Genomic DNA, 22,972 nt, shown 5'->3' with positions numbered 1-22,972 from the left:
TCTACAGAATTATTTTTCAGATATTTTGATAACTAATAAATTTTTTAAATTTTTTTTTAGAATGGCGAGAGCACTGGAGCTCGGGAGCCAAATATACTTTTCGATATTTTTCTTCAAATTTTTCCCAGACATTTTTGTTATTTGGCTACCAAAGCGTAATTAGAAAAGTAAATGTACCTGGTGCATCGAATTTATTGTTTACCCGAATTCAAGAACACTTTCACTAACGTAAAAAGAAAGCATAAAATAATTAAGCTGAGAATATTGGGCTACATACTGGATTCATAAACATTATCATATTTAGATTCATTAATTTTTCCATGTTGTGCTTTAAATTTCTACTTCAATTTTGTACATGTCGTAAAAAATCTAAGATTTGTTAGGATTCTTATCTGAGCTTTTGCTTACCACAAGGTTTGGTGCGCACAGGATACATTCTGTGCACCACAAGCTCGTGAGCACTATACGGGTTTCGAACTGGTGCATTCTGTTTATCCCGTACGAGAAGACAGCAGTCACTATTATAACCTGCACCCTCAAATCTTTATTATTGCTTGCTCCATTTACTATCCTAAGAAACAAGTGGAAAAGCCACAAAGGATCCAATATGCCTACAATGTATGTCCTAGGGCTAACAAACTTATTTGCACAAAAATGTGGCATTTCCGTAGTTAATAGACATCTGCAGATCAATCATTTCTGCGGTAATACTAGGAGAGGAAGTTTTAGCATCCCCTTCTTTGGTGGACCCATGTCTATTTACACTAAATAATTTGCTGCATTTTTAGCCCTGGCCACCTTCCTCTTCGTCTGTGTTACAGAACAGAGTGAATTGTCAGTTGATTGGGTCAAACACTAACGCAGACCATTGTGTAGTAAATATGTGTGGAGACTTACCTCGGCGTGATGATCTCCAACAAGGAACACGCTTAAAATAGGACTGCAGAGGTCTTACAGGAACAGGGATGAATTTCCCCATATAAGCCAAAGGCCAGCTGGAAACATAGGAAATGTTAAAATTCACCGAATGCCCATAATCGGATTACAGTTGAATAGTCTTCGATAGTGTATATGTGGATGTCGATAAATGCATTTTAAAGTCAGATTTTAAATGCATTTTAAAGCCTAGGAATGTCTCAAGTGCAAATTAATATGAACCTCAAATAAGTTGAAGACAAAATGAGGACAAACGGCATCGAGATTCATAAAAATAACTAGATGGCATACACTAATAAAACCTTCCAATGATCAATAACGTGCTGATTTAAAACCTTGCATAATGGATAATTTTATAGTTTATACCTTACGAGGCCAATAGCAACTGAAACAAACCATAGTGTCCAGTTAAGTCTCACAATTTTGAAGAACTTCCCCAGGAACTCAACTATTAGTATCTGCCAAAGCGGAGAGCAACTTTATCAGTATTTCATGGATAAGGGTGATAGAACATAAGTGTAAAGAACAATGGATGTCTTGTTACCTGAAATGCAGTAGTTACACAAATTATTCCCATGAAGAGGTGGTTCTTTGTCACTCCTTTGAAGACATTCTTCTCCTCAGGTTTCCGCGCATTTAACTCATTGAAAATCTGGTATATACATCAAGTTTTACAGGGACCTTTGTTCAGAGCTAAATAAAACTTAAAATTTGTTCAGAGCTAAATAAAATTTAATATTTCTAAGTAGACTGTGAAGTGATTAATTTATCATTTTTTGTGCCGGTAAGATTACATAATTAGAATCATAACAGGCACACGGATGGTGTACTTCAAACGAGTGGGAGTACCACGACTTGGACAAGCTCGCAGAATTGTGTACAGTCAAGGTCCTAAAATCAGCATCAGACTGCTAGTCACTATGTGGTTGAAACTAATCCTCGACCAATTATCAAGACAAGAACATTAACAATATTCCGGCATTTTCCCCAGGTGAAGCAATGTTCTGGGTTTCCAGCTTTGTCTGGTTTGAAGAGATACAAGAACGTAACTAGGCAACTAACAGCAGTACGAGCTAGAACTAGAAGTAAACTTAAATTATTCCCAAGTCTTGAAAACTCTTAAACCTAGCAATTGCAGTAGCTGATCTAAGGAAAGCTAGTTCAGGTTTGCAAAGGCGGTAACTAATTGGTTGAACCAACTTTTTGATACATCATCCTCCCATGCTTCACCTAAAAAAAGATAATCCCAAACATATGTGCACACAACAACCGGCGATAAGGGCATCCCAATTTTCACATGCTGAAGAATTTTTTTAAATACTACAGTAATTTTATTTGACGAGACTTCAGTCGATATGCACAAATGCTGAAATAGCAAAAACTATTGGAATGTTACATGGTCACACTATAAAGCATAAGTGGCGACTTCTTTAACTAATTTCTCTATGTTAGGTTAGATACAGGCTAGCTAGATATTATCCTATGTCATAGCAGCTCCATGTCAAGTCCAATAAAATCTGTATAATGCAACTTACACCGATATATCCTTTTCGATGGAGTAACTATAAGTTTAAATGAAGGGGCACTTTATTTCAGACGATAAACTAATGTCACTTTTTTAGATTAATTAAATGTCAATATTGATCATTCTAAAGAGCAACTTTAGAATTCAGCATAACATTCTGTTAAAATTATAGAATCATAAAACAGACAATCAACCTGGCAAAATACAAAGGTGTTGAAGATAAATGTATTCTTCATTTTCTCGGCCCTATCTGGACTTTCGTTCTCCAGCCGCAGAATTTTTGTTCCGGAGAAATTGAAGATAAGAAGGATTGCTATTTGGTAAATGGCCTGCGCAGAAATCCATATAAATTAGAAGAGAAGAATATAAAATAACAATTTTATGATGCAGGAATACAAGTGGGTCACACAAATTCAACCTGGACAAACAAATTTCTCCACATAATATTGGTCACAAGGGGTTCCCTGAAGGAGAAAACAGTGGAAATATTGTAATTATGTAAAAACAGTTAAATACATTCTATGAAACATGCAATGCAGTACTCTCGATAGGTAGGGTAATATTACATGCCTTCGACCAACAGGCTGTCTCTTCATAAGGTTGTCTGTTGGGGGTTCAGTTGCTAAAGCAAGAGCCCCCAGTGTATCCATGATAAGGTTCACCCAGAGAAGCTGCAAAATAAAAGGGACAATAAATACATGCGAGCCAGTCTTGGAATATTAAGTGTTTGAACATTACAGTTCAGAGATTTTACCATATTTATGCACAAACAAAGAAGCAATGGCAATAATGAAAATATTAGAAATTACAAAATATTTGCGAAAAAAAGGAAAAGTACGAACCTCAACAGCATTTAGAGGAACGTCACCAGAAGACACAGCTGCAATAACATTAATCACAAGTGCAGCAACATTAACAGTAAGCTGGAACTGGATGAATTTCTGAATATTCGCATAGACAGAGCGTCCCCAGCGAACAACCTGTAAGAGAAAGAGATTGAAGGTATAAGTGTACAAAATCTCAATTAGGAAAAAATAGAGTCACTGGAATTTGGGCCTAAGCACGATCTACGAAGGATTTCGCATATACACTGTTTAAGTCTTGACGTGTCAAAGCTGAATGAGCAGCATAAGGCAGCAGATCAGAACATGTATAAGCATGTAAAAGCTTCTCTGTGGACTCTACTCTGTACTCATTGTACCAGCTGATGGAATTTGTTTGCGATGGAACTGATAGCAATTAGCACAAAGCATGAAAGCACAGCCTGGCAGGTTACTTTGATAGTATCCCATCAAAGGACCATGCCAGTTTGTTATAGAAGAAAACCGCCGTGCTGATTACTGAGTACAGTTATCGTTCATTACAAAGATCTCTTCAAATAAAATTGTCAAATTCACTAACCTTGACAACAGATGTGAAGTCATCATCCAAGATTATAATGTCAGAGCTTTCTTTAGCAACTTCAGTCCCTGATATGCCCATTGAAAGACCTATATCAGCCTATAAAAGAAATCAAACATTACATAAAAAAATAAAACATATGCTCTGAAACATAAGAAATGACCACTAATAGTTTATCATGAGTTACACGTGGCACCTCATGCAATGCAGGAGCATCATTTGTGCCATCACCAGTGACAGCTACAACATGGCCTTTCCTTTTCAAAGCTTGGACAAGCAAAAGTTTGTCATTCGGAGATGATCTTCCCATGACCTGAAATTCAAAGTTAATCAGGTGTGGAACAATCAGAAGAATGTCAGGAACTTCAATGAAAACGAGTGGCTGAGGAGGATAAGAAAACTAGAACCTAGCATCACCTAGACAATTTGTAAGCAAAGTTTGTACAAAAGAATTCACCGCTTTAAATGACTTCACATAAATCAAAAGCATCATTGTGTAGTACCAATTAACTTTATTACTTTAGCACATTATAACATATACAGAAGCTACTCAAGAAAAGAGAGTTACAGTTATCTTGTCAACAATCTCTCCTCTTGCAGTTTCAGACATCTCGCGGAAGACTTTTCCCTCTATCACAAACGGCTCTGAAGTAACACCATTTGCATCTAATATTCCGCACTCCAACGCTATTGCCTTAGCTGTATCAATGTTATCACCTGTGACCATGCGCACCTACATGTATGAACATGACAAATAATAAATACAAGACAAGAAGCACTATCATTCAGGCGATAACATAGAAAAGAATATCTCCATTTAAGGGAAAACCTTAAAAGGGACTAGCTTTTTTGTACAATTGAATAACCACACAAGGAAAACAAATAACAAAAAAAAGTACTACCTCCGTTTTGAAAAACAAGGCGTATATTTTTAGTCACAAGTCAAAACGTATTAAATTTGACCAAATGTACACACACAAAATATCAATGTTTACAATATTGAATAAGTACACTATGAAAAAATTTCTGCTCCCTCCGTCCCACCAAAAGTCTCAACTTTATCAAAATTTGGATGTATCTAGGCACTATCTAGTAGGTAGATACATCCAAAATTTGAAAAAGTTGAGACACTTTTGGTGGGACGGAGGGAGTATGATGGATCTGTTTTTATAGATTAGATATTGTAGATATGTCCATATATTTGTCTATAAGTTTGGTCAAATTTAGAGAACATTGACTTTTGACTACATTTATATGCCTTGTTTTTTTGGAACATAGGGACTACATGAATAGCACTATTGCATAGAAAGTAAGGAGAACTGGCAAATTGTTGCTAGAAATCTTGCCTGGCGACAAACATGATGAGCCAACACTATGAGAATTACAAAACTAGACCTAGCTGAGAACATGAGAAGTGCCAGGAAAATTAAGCTTCACAATTCACTTTGTTGATGACTACCGTAGATTAGAGGCGAAAGATTCCCAGAAAGAGAACAAGGAAAACTACGCACACGAGTAAGATATACCTTTACACCAGCATCTCTGCATAATTGTACAGCATTCCTCACACCTGGGCGACATGGATCCTACAGGAGAAGAAACATTTTATAGCACAAGTAATTGAAGAGTGTTGTCATAAAGCTACGCAATATGACTTTTTTTCGAGAAAACGCAAAGAGTCTGCACAAGTAATTGAAGAGTGTTGTCATAAAGCTACGCAATATGACTTTTTTTCGAGAAAACGCGAAGGACTCTTTGCGTTTCATTTCATTGAAAAGATAGAATTTGCTACACGCCTCCTAGGAGCTGCATTACAGAAATTATCCTTATCAGTTATGACAGCTAGTATAAACAGAAGGTGATGAATCATTTTGGAGATAGCTATGGCGTGTAGTAGTATATTTCATGTTTTAGCTAAGCCAGGGAGCATGGACAGGTTATCTTTTGAGCGAAAACTCTGGAAGAATTTCCCCCTGAAACTTTGATATTAATAAAAGGGATTAAAAGATTAAAAAAACTAATGTTGTGGCTCTATCCAATCTCTACAGTTGGGACATATTTCTTTTTAAATTCTATTGCGGAATTCATGCAAGAAGATTCCCTATTAAGGTTGGCCTCTAATTCTTCAACATTATATTATTCTTACTAATACAAATGCCCCATGATACAATGATAATAATCTCCATGAAGAAAGGAACAATCAGTTTTTCTTCTGAGATTAATCAGATTAGCCATATACAATCTGTATATCTGAATAGATGCATCGGGGTATCATAGATCTTTGAGTAACTGATTATCCTATGTTCCCAACACAAAAGAGCATGGAATAGAACACTATATACATGGCTATGTATCTGAAGTGACAGTCAATATTTGTGTCAAAACTCAAATTACAGATACAATCAATATGAAAGTGAATCTACCGAGCAACAGGAACCAACCTTTATACCCACGATACCAAGCAGAGTCAGGTTTTCCTCAGGTAACTTCCAATCAGCTATGTCTTCCTTGGGAATCATTTCTATCTCACATTGACAATATGCAAAAGCAACACATCTTAGTGAACTCTTCGCCATGTCTTCAATCGATTTCTTATATTCATTATGCTGCAAACATTTCAAAGTTTAAAAACCGCATCAGAAATAAAGCAGGTGGCAAGTTATGAATGTCAGTTACCTTCTGAACACCCATTGGTTGAACTGAACCATCCAGAGAAAGCCAACTTTTGCAAGACGATAGCACTAGCTCAGCTGCACCTTTCCAATGGACGTTGACCCCAGTAGCTGACTGAAATTACAGTAACCAAATATCAATGAGGTAACATGAAGCAAAACGAGGATACGAAATAATAGGACACAGAAGTTTTTATCAACACAACAGACACGATGCCGTAAATCAAATTCTAGATCTTTGCATATTAAAAGACATGAGGGCCAAGAACACTCCTCTAATGCTGTAATCAGAACAAATGCTCCTAATTCCATAACTAACTTGCCAGTGACTCATCAAATTCAGGGATTTAGATATATCAATGATTTTAGATACAAATGTGTTTATTACCTGCACTGCAACACCACCACGTTTCTTCTCTGAGTTAAATGGAAATACATGAAGAACTGAAGATTTTGACCGGACATCGGTGAAATCCATCCCTATCTGTGCAAAGTGGATGGCCTAAGTCAACAAAAGAAGATCATAATAGATACCAAGTATGAAGAAAAATCAGTCATACCTTAAGGCCCCAAGAAAGAATGGCTTTTTCAGTAGGCGAACCTGTAACATCAGCAGCTCCCCCATCCTATGCATCAAGCAAGAACAGATGAAATTGTGCGGAAACAACATAGCAACTCATATATGAAAGTTGTTGACACTTAGCACTCTCCCTACACTGGTTGAGGCAAGTTGCTCTGTGTTCAGAGTTCACCACTAATATTTCAAACATAGTCGGATCTTCAAGAACTACTCCCAGGCGATTAGTACAGAATAAACTCTATATTCTATTCTTAAAATAAAAGCAACAGTACTCCTGGAAAAAATAGAAACACAAGGATAGGATGGGGCAATTGACCTATAACCAGCTCTCTACGATACCTCAAAAATAACAATAGAACATTATGGATCATTATGCTTACATAAATATAGATAAACTTTATGGAGTAGTTGTAACCAGTCATAACTTGATGGCTGAACTATTCAATTAAATAAAGAGTAGCTGGAGTTCCATTAAATGTTGGTGACAAGTATGCTATCGATTTTTCTGAACAGTGGATAATGAAGGTACCTCTAATAGTATTAAAAGAAAGAAAGAAAGCTTCTATACCTCTGGCAAAAATACAGTTCCTGTGGTGTTTTGTGCAATTCCTTCAATGAGCAGTGCTGCTGCACTTCTTGAGATTGCCTTAACATCATCACAGGGATCCAACTTTGTTCCAATGAAATGTGCTTCTACAACTGTCATCTACATAATCAATAACGTAAGGATTACCAAACAAATTATGATGATACGATGAATGAAAAGCCAGAAAGACAGCATTAGCAGAAGATATGCTAGTGTAGATGAAGAAATGTATTGTCAGGACCCAAAGATCCTGAGCCCGAACTGGGTTGTTTTTGGTTAATTTTGGTTGTGGTGCTGACAGGCATGTTCCAGGATTTATATTAAATGGAAAGAAGTAGCATCCTATCAGGGCAGCACATTGGGACTTAGAATAGCATCATGACAGATATTCAAATGCACTTCATGGCCCAAGCCCCAGAAATTGACCCCACGGACCTTATTCAAGGTGAGAGTCCCCGTCTTATCACTGCATATTGTAGTTGCTGATCCCATTGTTTCGCAAGATGAGAGCCGCCTCACCTAAATAAAAACATAAGGATAATAAAATCTCCTATCATGGAAATGTTTTTGTACAGAAATAGGATCTTTGTTTACCAGCGCCTTGTCTCTCATCATCTTTCGCATTGAATACGCAAGTCTGAAACCAAAGAAACAGATAGTCATGTAACTGAACATTCCAAGTAATTTGCATAATAAGGAGAAGCGTACGTCAATGTTACTGCCAATGGAAGTCCCTCGGGCACAGCTACAACTACGATGGTTACCTATGGATAAATATTACACAAAATAAGGGTCAGGAAAAGATGATATACTATTAAATGTTAGCTGTATACGTATTAGATTAAAATTACATACCGCAATTGTCAAAATTCTAATTGCCCCCATAAATCCTTGTTTGGCACTAGTTGTTCCAGCCCGGAATTGAACAGTCCCATCTGGATTCTTGGTATGTCCAGTAAAATATCTGTTATTCAGTACAAGGTGGTTATAAAGAGTACATTTGTTGTTGCTGTATTTTATGCAAAATACCTTATCACAAGCACACCAAGCACAACACCAGCTACAGACAAACCCACCATGCCAATAAAAGTAGCAACACCATTCAAGCGCACCTACTCCATGGTTGAAAGGATCACGTCAGTATTCACTCATACAAGAATATAAATGAACCTTAACAAAGATTAACCTGCAATGGGGTTTCTTCGCCATTATCTTCAGAAAGGTTAGCCATCAATTGGCCCCATTCTGTATTGATACCCACACCTGTGACCTTTGTATAGGCAAAGTTGATAAATAAATATTACAAACTATACAGTTTAACCATTAATAAGGTAATATTAAGTGACACAGAAAACAGTAATTAACCTAACATGTTTCTGAAACACTCAAGAATGTGGTACTCACCAACATAGACCCATAGCCATCTGCAACCTTGCAACCAGACATCAAGAACGGAGCCTTTTGATCTTTGCGAACCTAAAAAGGTGCCTCATCATGAAAAAGGAAGAGGTATGTTTGAATCCCCCGCCAAAAAAAAGAGAAACATGTTTGAGTCATTGAGATAAGTGAGACGTTTCCCATAAACTCACAGTCTTTGATTCCCCGGTCATACTTGATTCATCTATTGCAAGAGAATGGCCAGATATCAGGATACCATCAGCAGGAACCTAAATACAAAATAATGACTGTAAGCAAATTATTCTCGGGTGAAAAGAGAAACAGAGTTGACAAATAATATACCATCTTACTTGGTCACCAATATTGAGGGGAATGACATCACCAACAACAATGTCAAATATTGAAGCTCGAAATCTTTTACCACCTCTAAGAACCTAGTTAAAAGAGATAGCAAATCAGGAATGAAACCAATGAGTGACAGTTCATATCTGGAACTGCGCCAAAATATATTTTTAAATGATCATGCTCACCTCCACTTGTATGTTCTGTTTCTCCTCATTCAGATGTTGAAACTGAAGTGATTGCCTGTAATCACTGGTTGCTAGATAGATAAAAAAAATGAAGAAACAAATAAGATCATAAAAAGCTAAGGCTGAAAGCAAAAAAAAAATTAAAATAATAGGCAATGCACAAACTCAAATTAATTACCTGTAACAAGTATCACAAGAAAAACAGCTAAGAAAATACTTCCACCCTCATACCATCCTTCCTCGACGCCCTAAATAAGAAATAACAAAAAAAAGCAGTTATATCTATACTAAAAAAACTCCAGGCATTGAACCCGGAACGGCCACACCCCATACAGGTGTCGTTATCATTGCACTATCAACTCGTTCGCAGTTTTACAAAATACTTAAAGCATGCCAACTGTTGAAGTTCAAAACTACCATGGCCAATGAATATGACCATAGCCAAGGAATCTGACAGAGAATGAAAGGATAATCTAAGTAAACAAGTAAATGAAGAGATAAAATACCTCTGTGGCCATGCCCAACGTCAGAGATATGGCAGCAGCTACCATTAGAATGATGAGAGTTAAATCTTTGCATGCATCAAATATAAAACGCTGCAATATCAGAATTTAGTATTGTTAGAGTTTGACATCAAATATGTTGAAGCATTGAAATTGATGTTGTAAGGAAAAAAAAAGTTCCATACAACCTATTTGTTATCGACTTTCTAATAGGCAAGATTAACTTTAGAGTTTCCTAAGAAACCCGTGCCAAAATGTTGAAGTATAAATGCATTGCCCTCCTCTCCCATCAGTTTAGGTTTTTGGGTGAACTGGTTCAGTGCATGCATTTTTACACAAAATACAAATTTCATGTAAATGCAAAGTTTAACACTGCTCGGGCAGAGCAGAAAAGCATACACAACAAGAAGGAAATATCAAGAGAACTTATATAAATAACGAAGATAACAGGTGTCCCACTAGCAACTTGAAATTGCAGGTGGCTAAAACAGTAAAACTTGCAAGATGGACCTTGTGCAATTTACTTGCAGAAATAACATACAAAAGTTATACCAGAATGTTTTTTCTTTTCTTGCGTGGATATGTATTTGCTCCAAATACATCCCTCCTTTGTAACAATTCATCCTCAGCCGCATTAATTCCCCTGTCTAAATCACTCTTTAATAAACCTGACAGTCCCTCAACCTGAATAGAAGAGTATGTTTAGAGACAAATGAACAGAAGCAGGCGACAAGGTTGAAAAGCTTAAAGCTCTAGCTCGGTATTAACTTACTCCTCCAAGCTCCTGAAGAACAAGACTATCATGATCTCTGTTTAAAGTTGTAAGCTTTTCCAGTTCAATTGGAAAACTGTGAGAGGCCGTTGCAGGTTTTATACCAGTACAAGATTCTGCTCAAATGAAGAACAAATAGCACAAGAATATTGATTAAAAATGTATGCAAAATAAGCACAAATATAACAGAAAGATTTATTGAATGCAAGTATAAACGGAAATGACAACCATTGAGAAAGCAACAAGTGACAAGGAAATAATAACATGAGGAAAAGGATGAGGGAAATGTGGATTGTGAAGGATAAGCTGGTAATAAGATAAATAAAGATAGTGGCTGCATTGTACGAAATAAATAAGCTCCCTAATTAGACTACAACTTTGTTTCTTAGCTTTTGCATATAACTGACCATTTGGGTCATTTTCGCTAAAGAAGATCTGATGCAGACTAGGAAGGCAACAGAAAAAATCAAAGTAATTCTACCATGTGGATCAGTGTCATCCATAAATATAGCATGTTGCACACTCTGTTCATCAATATTTAAGGGAAAAATTGATGCGATGAATTGAAACAAAGGCAGAGATCAAAGATCATTTTTACTGATAATGAACACTAAAGCAGAGGTTAATGGCAACAAAATGGTACCTCTGATATCTTTTTCTCCAGCTTCTTTGAAAAGAAATGCTGCCTGGAGAATTCAAAATTAGAATGAACAAAAAGAAGGACAGACTAAGAGAAAGTAGGGTGGAAAACGACACGGTACCCGTATCACTTGTGCGTGCGCTCGGATTTTTCTTCTTATCATCTCCTTCTCTTCCTCCTTTTTGAGGTCGAGAGTATATCTGAATCGGCGTGACGCATTCAGCACGAGAGCTGCTTGCTGCAAGGAGAAGATAGCCAATATTTATAATAACTCAACAATAAGTACGGTTCACATTTGTACAGTGTCCATGGTAAACTCTACCCCCCCCCCCCCCCCCTCCACCTGTCACCACAACAAATTGCAATGACCCCAGCTTACATCTATCATGTAATTAAGTTTTTGTTCAGCTGTAGCAGAGGTGCTGCTGTTTGCTTCCTTTCATAAAAATACTCAATACATGAACTACATAAACCCATGAAAACCACATAAATTGTTATTGTTTGCACGAAGGCATGATAGACCTCTGTTTCCAGTATTATTTTGCTTATCATTGCTGTTTGATGAGAATTTCTATGTGCCTAGGCCATTCCGCGAATGTGCCCGGCAGTAACAGGGTAATGAGACACCAAACAGACTCCAATGGGTTCACTTGCAAGAAAGGTAGACAGAAGATGAACGAAACATGCAAATTATCGGTCCAATCAATGGCATGTAGATACACTACTGCAGAGTATATCCACCAGACCAGAAGAAGAAAAAAAACACGAGTATTTTGCTTATGTTGGCTGTTTCATGAGAAGTTGTATGTGCCTAAGCCACTCTGTGAATGTGCCCGGCAGTAGAAAGGGTAATGTGCCACACTGCCACCAAACACCCGCCACCAAACAGACTCCAATTGTGAATGGGTTCAGTTGCAAGAAAGGTTGACACAAGATGAACGCAACATGCAAATTATCGGTCCAATCAATGGCATGTAGATACACTACTGCAGAGTATGTCCACCAGACCAGAAGAAGAAAAAAAAAACACGAGTGAGTAGTATTTGACTACTTCTACCCCCGTTCCTCCTCGGAGAATAATTGGCACCACGTCCCGGCCCCATTTCCGGCCAGGGCGAGATGACGCCAGGATGACGACAGATCGCAGCCTGGCAGCAGACAAGGAAAGGGGCGAGCGGAGGATCCCGTACCCTCCACCGGAGCAGGCTGTCGTGGGAGGCGTTCTTGTGGGGTATGTCGAAGGCGTCGTCGAACTGCTCCTCCTCGCCCTGCGCCGCGTCGTCCGCCGCATCCTCCGCCGCCCTGTCCTGCTCCGGCGAGCGGATCTCCGGCGGCGTCGGCGAGCTCCCCATCGCCATGCCGCGCAATAATCAGACGACCCCCGCCGCCGCCTCCAGCGCAGGGCCCGCAGCAGGAGAGATGACACCGACCAGAGGCGAAAACCGGACGCCGCCGCCGCCCACCCTGCATATAATACACACACATATGAACACTCAGACAAAACCAAAACCATCACGGACTCGATCGGGCGGCTCCCCGCAGGCAGGCGCCTCACCTTCCGCGCGCGGCCGCCAAGGTTCTAGAAGGTTCCACGGGCGCAGTCGCAGCTCCCTTGCGGCTTCGCCACTGGTGCTCGCGCGACCGTGCGTGTGCGCCTTGTGTGTGCGCGGAGCTGGAAGATTTGTTTTTTCCCTCGTCTGCGCCAGGGATTTCGGTCTGGAATCCGGACTGGTTCTCGAGGGAGACTGTTGGGCGCGAAGCTTCCGCGAAGCTGCGAGGCTTCTCTCCCGCTGCCACGTGGGGCCATCTGAGGGCTGGTGGAGGCCCAGTTCGTGCCGCCCTGGACTCGGTAACGTGGTGGGGCCCACCCGTCAGCCTTCGTCCTGGTCGTGGCTCGGCGCGGGAGGCTCGGATCGGAGAAGAGGTTCGGCGCGGGCGCGGCGGGCGAGGGACTGACTGCGCCGTTTGAAATGGAAATAGAAAAGGGGGCTCCGGGAGCCGTCCGATCGATGAGCGGACGGCTGGATGCGACTGACCACTCCCGTATGTCTGGTCTATCGTATTGTTACTACCAGCTGCGTGTGTCAGTCGGCCTAGACACGTTAACGTCCAGAAAAAGGTTTGATGATTTCATGCCCTGTTGTGCTGTGCTAGCTCGGCTCATTGGAAAAAAGGCAGACATAATTGTTGCCTCTTGCAAAAAAGATGATCTAGCTTTGTCTATTTCTCCGGCTAATCGTTTTCGTCTACTTCTTTATTTCTTCGCCAAATATGCTAAAATAAGTTCAACACCATATTGTTCAGCAACCTCAGGACGAGTCTTAGTCGACATTGTTGACAGATAAGTGGATACTACTACAATAGTATCTTTTAAGTTGTCTTCCTGGTTTGTTACTACACACGGTGGAACTAAAATACCTCATTGTCGGGCAGATGGTAGTCATACTATGTTTCTCCCTGCTTCTCAAATTATGATGTTTATAGTTTTAGTTAAAGCTTTTAAAAAATAAAGTTTGAGTAACTACATACAAAAAAAATACCAACATCTACAATTTTAAATGCACATAACACGAAAATATATTTCATGACGGTTCTAAAAATATTAATATGGAATTAGGGTTTAGGGATAGAGGGAGTAGATTGTTCAAACTTTGAGGAGTTCGACTTTATCCAAATATTAGGAACACCCTATTTTGGGATAGAGGGAGTAGATTGTTAGCGAGGTTGTCTCTCTAGTTTCACGGATAACCTTGTCACGCGAATATTTTGGTAGTTCACTGCTTTCCACGCACAGGATAAAACACACTTCGTTACAAAATAATTGAAGCTGTAGGTTTGTCCTAAGTCAAAACTATTGTAAGTTTGACAGAGCAAGTAGAAATATATAAAATCCACCACATTTATTTTTCTTTGAATCTGGTCAAACTTAGAGAAGTTTGACTTATAAATACCCTAAAATTTGAGTTATTCTCAAACGCGTGGAGAAGTTAGAATAAAATGGTGGTTCATATCCTGAAATTCAAACACAGCATTTAGATCTTCACCTGCATTGTGCTAAACTAATTCTACATCTTGTACATTGCGGAAATAGTGGTGAAATCAGAGATGGGTTAAACAAACAAGAGTATAGGAATAAGATGCTTGGGTATCATAACTTCAACGTTCATAGAATTGTCCTGATTTTTGTGTGCATATTTCAAGAATTTAGAAAACTCGTGTCACGTCGTCGTGCATGCCTATGCCGAGGGCATGACCGTCGGCGTCTGGCGCCGCTCCGTTAACGGCGATGGCGCGCCACCACGCTGCGTCGAGGGCATCGACACCGAGGGTCTTGTTGCATCGTCGGCGTAGGAAGCGTACGCCGCCGGCACGGCCATCTCTACCGAGGAGGGTAGCCGTCGAGGGCTGCCGTCGGTGTAGCACCCGATTCCTGTAGTGAGTGTGAACGATAATGCTCCTATATAGCAGTCTGGAAACATGAATCGATTTTGTGGCATACAAAACGGAGCTGAGTAAACCAATCGCTACATTGGCATTACTTGTGTTTTTCTCTCTTTTTCCGCATGGCGGGGCAAAAAACCGAGAGGATAGTTTGCTGTGTTCAAAACGTGTCATGTGGCAAAGAGTGTGGATCCTACTCTGGATGATTCCCAAAGTTTGGCATGCCCATGTCTTCTTGCTATAGAAGTATATTTTTCCTGCCAAGAGAAAACCTAGACATATAAAAAGAATATTTTGTTGCTGCTAAATCTAAGTCATCTAAGATTTTCTAAAGTCTAGGTCATCGTCCCTTTGTGAGAACTTAGATGCGTGTAGGGTGGGCAAAATTGACCAGACGACTATAGTCATCGACTTTGTAGACACGCACAAAAAACTGTAGACGGACCAGTAGATTTTAACTCAAACCGGAGACACAGTTGTCCCTTGCATAGTTGCATCACCTTTATAGCCAGCCAATGCTACTCTTCAAGCTCCAGGGTCGCGACGCTAGGTGTGCCACTAGACGCCCACAAGCACGCTGCTGGATACGATGGATCCGGCCGGGTCAAGTGGCTACTGTGGTGGGCAACTAGTCACGGGCTGCTTGTCACCTTCCAACAGGAATCCGTCGTCTAGGAACGTGGAATCCGTTGCCCTTTCCCCGATAGACAGCTCCATCCATTGGAGACCCACTTCAAACTACAGTGAAGTAAACTAAGAAGAGAGCCTGGGGTTGTTCAAAAAAAGAGAGAGCCTGGGAAGTACACAAGGAAACGACGAAGTCTACGTCGCTATTTTGTACTTTGCATACGCCGTACTAGCACACATCGCTTTGCTTCTCCCTGCTCTCCGAGAATCTGGTCTACACACTACACGCTCACTAGTGCAGCCCCAGTGAGACCCGTCGCTGACGAGGACGAGTGGAAATAGATCCGTGGACTGACTCTCAAATCTCAAGTCTGCCAGTCAGATGATATCCCACGATAGTATGTGGTCAGTCACACTAGGACACGATGAGATCCCATTTTAGAAGCACATGGTTCATAGATCAGTCTGAAACATAACAGGCTGGAACGTATCGTAAGAAATTCAGACCACGGGGTTACATCTACCAACCATTTGCGTGTATAAGTTACAAGACTGCCTAACACAGTGGAGTTCTGGATACAGCAAGCTAGCTTGCAGCGGACCTGTGCTAACTAGGTGGGGAAAAATGAAGCGCTATAAATCCTGCTTGAAATACACACACGCACGCACCAGTCTTTCCAGTTTCTTCGGTTTCATGTGGTTCATTTGAGAAGCACCGAAAAGTATAACATAGCTCAAGAAACATAACGCCTTGTCCGTGTTCCTCCACGGTGAATCTAAGGATGGGCGAGGTCTTGTCGTGGTGATGACATACATAGCCCAAGGTTTCCAAGAGTCAAGGATCGTACAGCGACACGTCTACAGGCTCCGGTAGTCCAAAACTGTCACTTCATCTCCAGGAGCGTCGAGATCTTGATAGCTGCAAAGCACAGTGGAAACATGTGAAAGAGTGAAAGAGAATTAGGATCTGGAGGCAGTGCTAACTTGAAACTGGATACTGATAACCATGTCTACAAGGAACAATGTTTATATGTTCTAATGATAAGGGACACTGGTCACTCAAAAGCATAAAATCTGTAACCCTGACATGCAGTAGTGAACAAGTGATCTTTAAACCAAAAGAAGTGAAACGACATGTGTAACAATGAAATGTGTACAGGACAACCACTTTGCAAACACAAAAACATTCTCTAACTTGCAAATAGTACAGGGAACAAGGTTCACAATGGTTCAAACTGCAGATGCTTAATTTAATACAACCCTTTGTGATGTTGGTCATATTTGCTAAGCTATACAAACTCCGAATGGATCCGAAAATAATTGTTGATCGCCTCAAATTAGGTAGCAAAGCGTATCAGAATATGGACATCAACATGTTGAAGAACATAATGATGTCAAGGAAAATTCCAGGTAGGGGTGGGCGTTCGTCATGGCCGACAATTTGTTCTTTGTATTTCAGTCTATTTTAAATTCGGTCCTCTAGAAATGAAGATCAAAATATACTTGTTAGTTTTGCTACACGTCAAATTCGTGTACCTAATTATTGGGGTCAGTGTGGTCGGTTTTGTCAACACAAAACTGGGACATTGTTTCGTAAAAAACGGGAGCATTTCAGCTGTATTTTAGGCATTTTTTATATATATATTATTACCAATTGGTAAGAATAAACATTCAACAATACAAAACAAAAAAAACAAAACCACGCCATAGCAGTTTGACCAACATACAAAAATACCACAATTGACATACCACACAAAGTTCTGGAGATTGGGGCGGTCTCATGTAAAGTTCAGTCAGTTCGGTCTATTTGGTTAGTGGGAACTAATGACCTAATTGACTGAACTAAATTTGGTCTACAAAATTTGCTACCCAATTTTTTATCGGTCTGTTTGGGTTCGTTCTCGGTCTTTTAAGTTCGGTTTTCGGTCATCGGTTTTTCTGCCCACCCCTAATTCCAGGGATAGTGATTATTACTACTATTCAAAATTCAGCAGACTTTTTGCTAACAATGTTTCAGAATGTTGAAACCAATTTAATTATATTCTTTCGCAAGGACAGTCTAGGAGACACAGGAGCAATGGGATTGAGATTTAAGTATTAACCTTCGTATTTTACGGGGATCTTGCATACGAGGATCATGCATCGGAGGAAAAGGAGCATTGAGCATTGGTGATGGACCACCCATTGGGGGACCACCACCCCTTCCTGCTTTCCTAGGACGTGGACCAGCAGCCGGTTCAAAAGGTGGTGGCCCGCCCTGCTCCCTCAACATACGCATCGCAACCTCCGGTGGTGCAGGGATAAAAGGTCCTAGTGGGCTGCAATGAGAATGAAACAACAATGAGTATATCCTTGTGCAAAAAATAAAAGGAAGTTGCGAACTTACCCAGCACCAGGCACAGGCACCAGCATTGGAGGAGCATCTGCTGGAAAGTCACCATTCACAGCCGGATCACCATAAGAATCATACATTGGATCGTCAGGGTTTTCACTGGATCCATCATGGTTTGATGAATCAACATTTTTGTCAAATCTTTGGCCACGTTCATCTCTCAGCCGACTCTCAATTGGAGGCCGATGTCTGCCCTTTTCCCTCTGTAAAATTGGCAAAATACAAGCAAATAGACATGAACTAAAATTGCTGCCAATTTGCAAGTGAATATACAGCACGCAATGAGGCTTACTGGAGCAGATTGTTGCATGATCGGCGTTCCCCCAGGAGCCTTGGGATCACTGCATTCAAGATAAAATACCACATCATCGTTTTGCAATGTGAAAAATAAGTTCACTAGAAAGGGACGAATATGCAGAAGACATACTTCATATAGTTCTCAAAATAAATATCCTCTCTCACTTTTGAAGTCAGCTCCACCACAAAATCAGTATGCTTGAGTTTGAGATGCTTCGTGACAAACTCAGAAGCATGGAAAAGCTTTGTGCAGCCCTTGGCTCCACAACCATATTTCCATCCATACTTCTCATCCCTTATTTTCCTCACATATGGATCTAACACTTCACTAGCAGCTACATCGATCTTCTCCTTTGCTTTCAATATTTCCAATGGATCCTGACCTTGAATCCTGTCTTGCCAGAATGAATCAAGTTTCTCCTCCCATTCAGCTGTATTTGAGCTAGCCCCATCATACGTCCTTGAGTCTGCTTTCACATGCCTTAGGCCTTTCGGCTCATTTGTCTCAGACATGCCATAATAATCCACACCATGGATACGCCACAAATAGGTGACAAGAGTGTCCAGCAGCTCAACACCCTCAAGACCCTTCACAGTAGACGCGCCCCGTATTATCACAATTGGTCCCATTGAACCATGTGATCCCCGGTCTGCTTTGTCGTCATCACTACTAGATAGAACATTGTTCTCAACACCCTTCTCAGAATCAAGTTTACAGATGAGAGCTTGAGCTTGATCAATGTCAATGCTAATTCTTCGAGGCTCAGAACTAACTGGATGAGCCTTAGGAGCAGAATAGTATAAATCATCAGGACCCTTTCCAAACTTCCCCTTTTTTCCATTGGCATTCACATCATTATTTCCAGATTTGTGCGCTGCAGAACTCGTTAATCCTGGACCACTGCATGGTGGGAAAAATACAAGGTGAAACACACTCACTTTCAAAGGGGGAGGGGGGTAGTAGGAAACCATGGGCCGTGAAGGAGGATTAGCATCTTACACGTCCAAACTTCCACTTTGCAAATCTTGGAAGAATTCATTTGCAGTAGCTCTTGCAAGTTCATTCCTTCTGCTCATGAAACAGAAGATAATATAATTACCACTTAAATGGACTCGTCATAAGATAGCTCACTACATTATAGTGCAAGTATATTAAGGTAATGGCAAACCTTTCCATAACGGATTCAAGGTTAGTAGGATGGTACTTGTTTCTCAACCTACAACAAAACCAAGAAGTGGATCAGTAAAATGTTCTGAAGAAAATTGGTCATTACATGTCACATCAAAAGGATGTAATCCAAGAAAAGGTATTACCAATCGTCATTCTTATGAAGGGCAAAGTAAGCTTTCTTCTGAGTTGTAATGTACTCTGACTTGTACTCCTCATATCTAAGATTAGTAGAATGAGCAGAAATGTCAAATTATATTTCACATCAACCGTACTGAAAGTACACTGTGCACAACAGAATTATACTTCTATCACATTTAAGAGAGATTGATGTTGTAGTTGAAATATAAGTCTGCCAGAAAGAAAAATGATTCAGCATAGAACACCTGCGTTGAGCTTCAACAGGTGAAACATCATCTTCGAGCTCCTGCATGAACTGCTTGTAAGACATCAGGCCTTCCCTGTAGAGCATCGATGTCTGTCGTGTCAGTTTAAGAAAAAGGAATCACAAGTACTAACAAATATATCCAGGGAAAAATAAGCATTAGTAATCCCTGTAGTTTACTCATCGGCTGATTTCACCCACAATGTCCAAATTAGTTTCTGTAATTTCAAAACATGATCACAGTTGACCCTCTTTAAATGAGATGGTGTTTATAATGTCCAAGATAGTGCTGTTTATATTTGAATGAGATGGTGTACTTGTTTTCTCTAGCCTATCAACTTCTATAATGTTTACTTATATTCATAAAACTTTGTCAAACCAAAAGCAAGTAACCATATCCCTTTACACAAATCACAGAATCATACACAGCTGTCCAAGAGATTCATGATGACTGCATCCTTTTCTATTACTCAAAGTGAATCAAGAAACTTTACATAAGTGTGTATTACATCAGATGGTTTGCAGCAATGGCTGCTCCTTTTATCAGTCAATATTGACTAGTATTTAGTTCAGGTTATGCATAGGCAGTAATATTTTTCATTATAATGCTTGCACAAAAGTACTCCAAGTGCATGCCGTATACTGAAATCTTTCTACTCCAAAGTATGACAAGCTCAGTTGTTCTTATGAACCAACTAAGACTAAAGAGGTACTGAAATTTGTAAAGAAACAGAATGCAAAGCATGTAACCAGTCTCCTAACTATCTCATCTTAGTAGGTATAATTAAGCACTTAACGTGCACCATACAAAATGGAAATTATAGAAAAATCACTCCCTTGCAAAATGTAAGGCGACCGTGTCCGAAGATTTAAATCTAACCACCAACTAGACTAGTAAAATGAGAGTTATTTGACACATAATTGCATTTTTAGAAAATGCATTTGAATACAAATTGAATTATGTGACTTTTGCATTGCATGACCGATTGTGGCCTAACCCAACCCTTGGCATGATTGGGCACCTTACATTTTGCAACGGAGGGTATACATACGTACCTACGAGAGTTGCCCGAGCCTTCGTTCCATCCACCACGCCCAGAATCATGCCAATCTATATAAAATTTTGGAAGCAAACGAAAATGCACATCATTAACAAAGAATCACGTCCATATATATCCTGACACATTTTTTAATTGATTTGTCTTCACAGTTTGCTAGTCTTTTAGGATAAAAACAGTACGAAAGCATGACCTGACTTTGCTTTGTTTTAGTGTTCAGTATTGCTTCCTCAAAAGTCTTGAGAAAGATCAGTCAATCATGTAAATCACGAGACAAATGACCTTGAGCTAGACTTCCAATCTAATTGGAACTGCTAGGGTTTGAAATCTAACAGGGTTTGTATCAAATGGTAATTAGTGGGTTTAGAATCTAACAGGGCTTGTACCAAATGATAATTAGTGAATAATACTGCACAGCCCCTCCTCCACAAATGCATACCTGGTCCACGGTTGCTGTGTCGACCCGGGCCACCATGATCATTCCCGAACCTGCGAAACAAAGCTCGACAGTTTTAGAATTGCAGGCACAGCAGCGCTCAAAGCAACTTGTAAGGACAAAACGAGGCACTGGTAGACACCCTAACCATCGGATAAATTCATTCGTTTATATGCTCGTTGATTTAAGGAATAGCAGTTTCCCAATCAAAACAAAGCACAGCCACTAAAGTTAACTAGTAAACTCAGTCAGTATGTATAGAGGTACCTAAGGATATTCATGGTGTTTGTTGGTACTCAGGAACTAAATATTGGAACTACGAAAAACTCTCAAGCTGCAATATGGCGGGGCAATGTTACTTCTAGTCGAAAAACCTTGCGAGAATCTAACGATCCTCAGACTCTTTGCTCGCTTAGCCCCCTATATAAAGACCATAGTTAGCAGAAAAAATCAGGCACCGGCAGCAGAGCTTATTGACACTTGCAACACTCGCAAGTCCTGAATACTGCGGCCGAGTAGTTCTTCTAACCAATAAGGCTAACCTAATCTGAGACCGCGATTTCCAACCAGCAACGAACGATCTGGACTGAAAACAAAAACAAGCAAGGATCCAAGCATGCCCTGATTTGCTACCAACAAGCACGCCCTGATTCGCTACCAAGCAGAACTCTCTCCCTCCCTGCCTGCCCAACCCCGCACCGAACTTTTCCAAAGGCCGCTCTCACCTCCTGTCGTCCTGCCCGCCGCCGCCGAGGCGGCGCCGGTCGAACCCGCCTCCCTCTGGCCGCTGCCTCTTGTTCTGCGCGCCCGGCGGAGGCGCGCCGGGGGGCGGCGGCGGGAGCACGGGCGAGGAGCGGCCGCGCTTGCGGTCGCCGCTGCCGCCGGCGGCGGATGGGGGAGGCGAGTTGGAGGCCCCGGCGGTCGCGCGGCGGGAGGCGTCGGCGACCTCCGCCATGGTGGTGGGTTGATCTGGACTGGAGGATCTCCCGGGTCGGGTCGTGTCGGAGGAAGGAGAAGGAGAGAGACGAGACGGGGTGAAAAAAAAAGATAAAATTTGGTATGTGGGGCCTATTTGACCCAATTCTGTGAGGCTGGTCGGCGGGGCCCACCTGTCACGATGACGCGAGGTCTTTTTCGACTGGGATACGGACTTGCTCACACACTGGGCATCGTCTTCATTTTCCTTCTACAAATCACCCTACCATGTTCTTGTCAGGAGGTTAATGATTTGCAAAGTATGTTTTTCTTAGTAATTGCAAGAGTACAAGGAAACTTTCTGCCTATGTTTGGTTGACGCCACATTTAGGATGTGTTTGGTTTGTGGACATCAAAAGGTGGTTGTGGGTAACCCCAACCACATGGTTGTGGGTAACCACTTTTTCTGTTTGGTTGAGTTGGTTCGAAAAGTGGTTAACCATAGCTACATTTGTGTTTGGTTTGAGGGCTGAAAGATGGCTGAGTTAATATGGTCACCTCTTTGTTATTGACGGTGAGAGTACCATGTAATATAAGTTGTTTGTTAATGTATCAATGGTATGGTTAACAAAAATTTCAAGTGTTGTTTGACATCACATCACATTAGAATATATAGACAACAAAAATTTCAGTATCACATTCCAATGGTT

General features: G+C 40.6%; 2 protein-coding genes across 2 annotated transcripts; both read right to left on the bottom strand.

Annotated features, from left to right (window-relative positions):
- Window positions 1-519: 519 nt before the first annotated feature.
- On the bottom strand, window positions 520-13,265 carry LOC127316705 (calcium-transporting ATPase 5, plasma membrane-type). Its single transcript, XM_051347158.2, has 35 exons — window positions 13,099-13,265; window positions 12,734-13,007; window positions 11,665-11,781; window positions 11,547-11,589; window positions 10,904-11,019; window positions 10,684-10,815; window positions 10,135-10,224; window positions 9,807-9,876; window positions 9,629-9,699; window positions 9,449-9,532; window positions 9,290-9,367; window positions 9,105-9,176; window positions 8,887-8,970; window positions 8,730-8,812; window positions 8,556-8,664; window positions 8,409-8,464; window positions 8,295-8,337; window positions 8,136-8,219; window positions 7,683-7,820; window positions 7,095-7,160; window positions 6,923-7,018; window positions 6,539-6,649; window positions 6,304-6,468; window positions 5,389-5,448; window positions 4,431-4,595; window positions 4,059-4,175; window positions 3,863-3,961; window positions 3,304-3,441; window positions 3,032-3,132; window positions 2,880-2,925; window positions 2,656-2,790; window positions 1,481-1,588; window positions 1,303-1,394; window positions 898-995; window positions 520-810 (listed from the first exon to the last, which is right to left on the bottom strand). Exons 2-35 carry the CDS (start codon window positions 12,899-12,901, stop codon window positions 785-787), a joined length of 3,261 nt encoding a protein of 1,086 aa, XP_051203118.1. The 5' UTR covers window positions 12,902-13,007; window positions 13,099-13,265; the 3' UTR covers window positions 520-784.
- Window positions 13,266-16,047: 2,782 nt separating this feature from the next.
- Window positions 16,048-22,349, bottom strand: LOC127316706 (serrate RNA effector molecule). Its single transcript, XM_051347159.2, has 12 exons — window positions 22,073-22,349; window positions 21,351-21,400; window positions 20,910-20,964; window positions 19,855-19,929; window positions 19,615-19,689; window positions 19,470-19,517; window positions 19,301-19,369; window positions 18,431-19,201; window positions 18,296-18,344; window positions 17,998-18,206; window positions 17,714-17,929; window positions 16,048-16,530 (listed from the first exon to the last, which is right to left on the bottom strand). Exons 1-12 carry the CDS (start codon window positions 22,300-22,302, stop codon window positions 16,470-16,472), a joined length of 1,908 nt encoding a protein of 635 aa, XP_051203119.1. The 5' UTR covers window positions 22,303-22,349; the 3' UTR covers window positions 16,048-16,469.
- Between the last annotated feature and the right edge of the window lie 623 nt (window positions 22,350-22,972).

Source organism: Lolium perenne, chromosome 7, assembly GCF_019359855.2.
Source record: "Lolium perenne isolate Kyuss_39 chromosome 7, Kyuss_2.0, whole genome shotgun sequence".
Taxonomy (NCBI): Eukaryota; Viridiplantae; Streptophyta; class Magnoliopsida; order Poales; family Poaceae; genus Lolium; species Lolium perenne.
This window is presented reverse-complemented; position numbering and strand designations above follow the sequence as displayed.

Coding starts and splice junctions, on each gene's coding strand:
- LOC127316705 (XM_051347158.2), bottom strand. CDS start 12,901: ATGGCGATGGGGAGCTCGCCGACGCCGCCGGAGATCCGCTCGCCGGAG. Junction 11,782..12,733: donor ACAGCCTGCTCCGGTGGAGG/GTACGGGATCCT, acceptor TTCTCCTTGCAG/CAAGCAGCTCTCGTGCTGAA. Junction 3,442..3,862: donor ACTTCACATCTGTTGTCAAG/GTTAGTGAATTT, acceptor TTTCTCTTACAG/GTTGTTCGCTGGGGACGCTC.
- LOC127316706 (XM_051347159.2), bottom strand. CDS start 22,302: ATGGCGGAGGTCGCCGACGCCTCCCGCCGCGCGACCGCCGGGGCCTCC. Junction 19,370..19,469: donor CTTGAATCCGTTATGGAAAG/GTTTGCCATTAC, acceptor TTTCATGAGCAG/AAGGAATGAACTTGCAAGAG. Junction 16,531..17,713: donor GATCCCCGTAAAATACGAAG/GTTAATACTTAA, acceptor TGTGCTTTGCAG/CTATCAAGATCTCGACGCTC.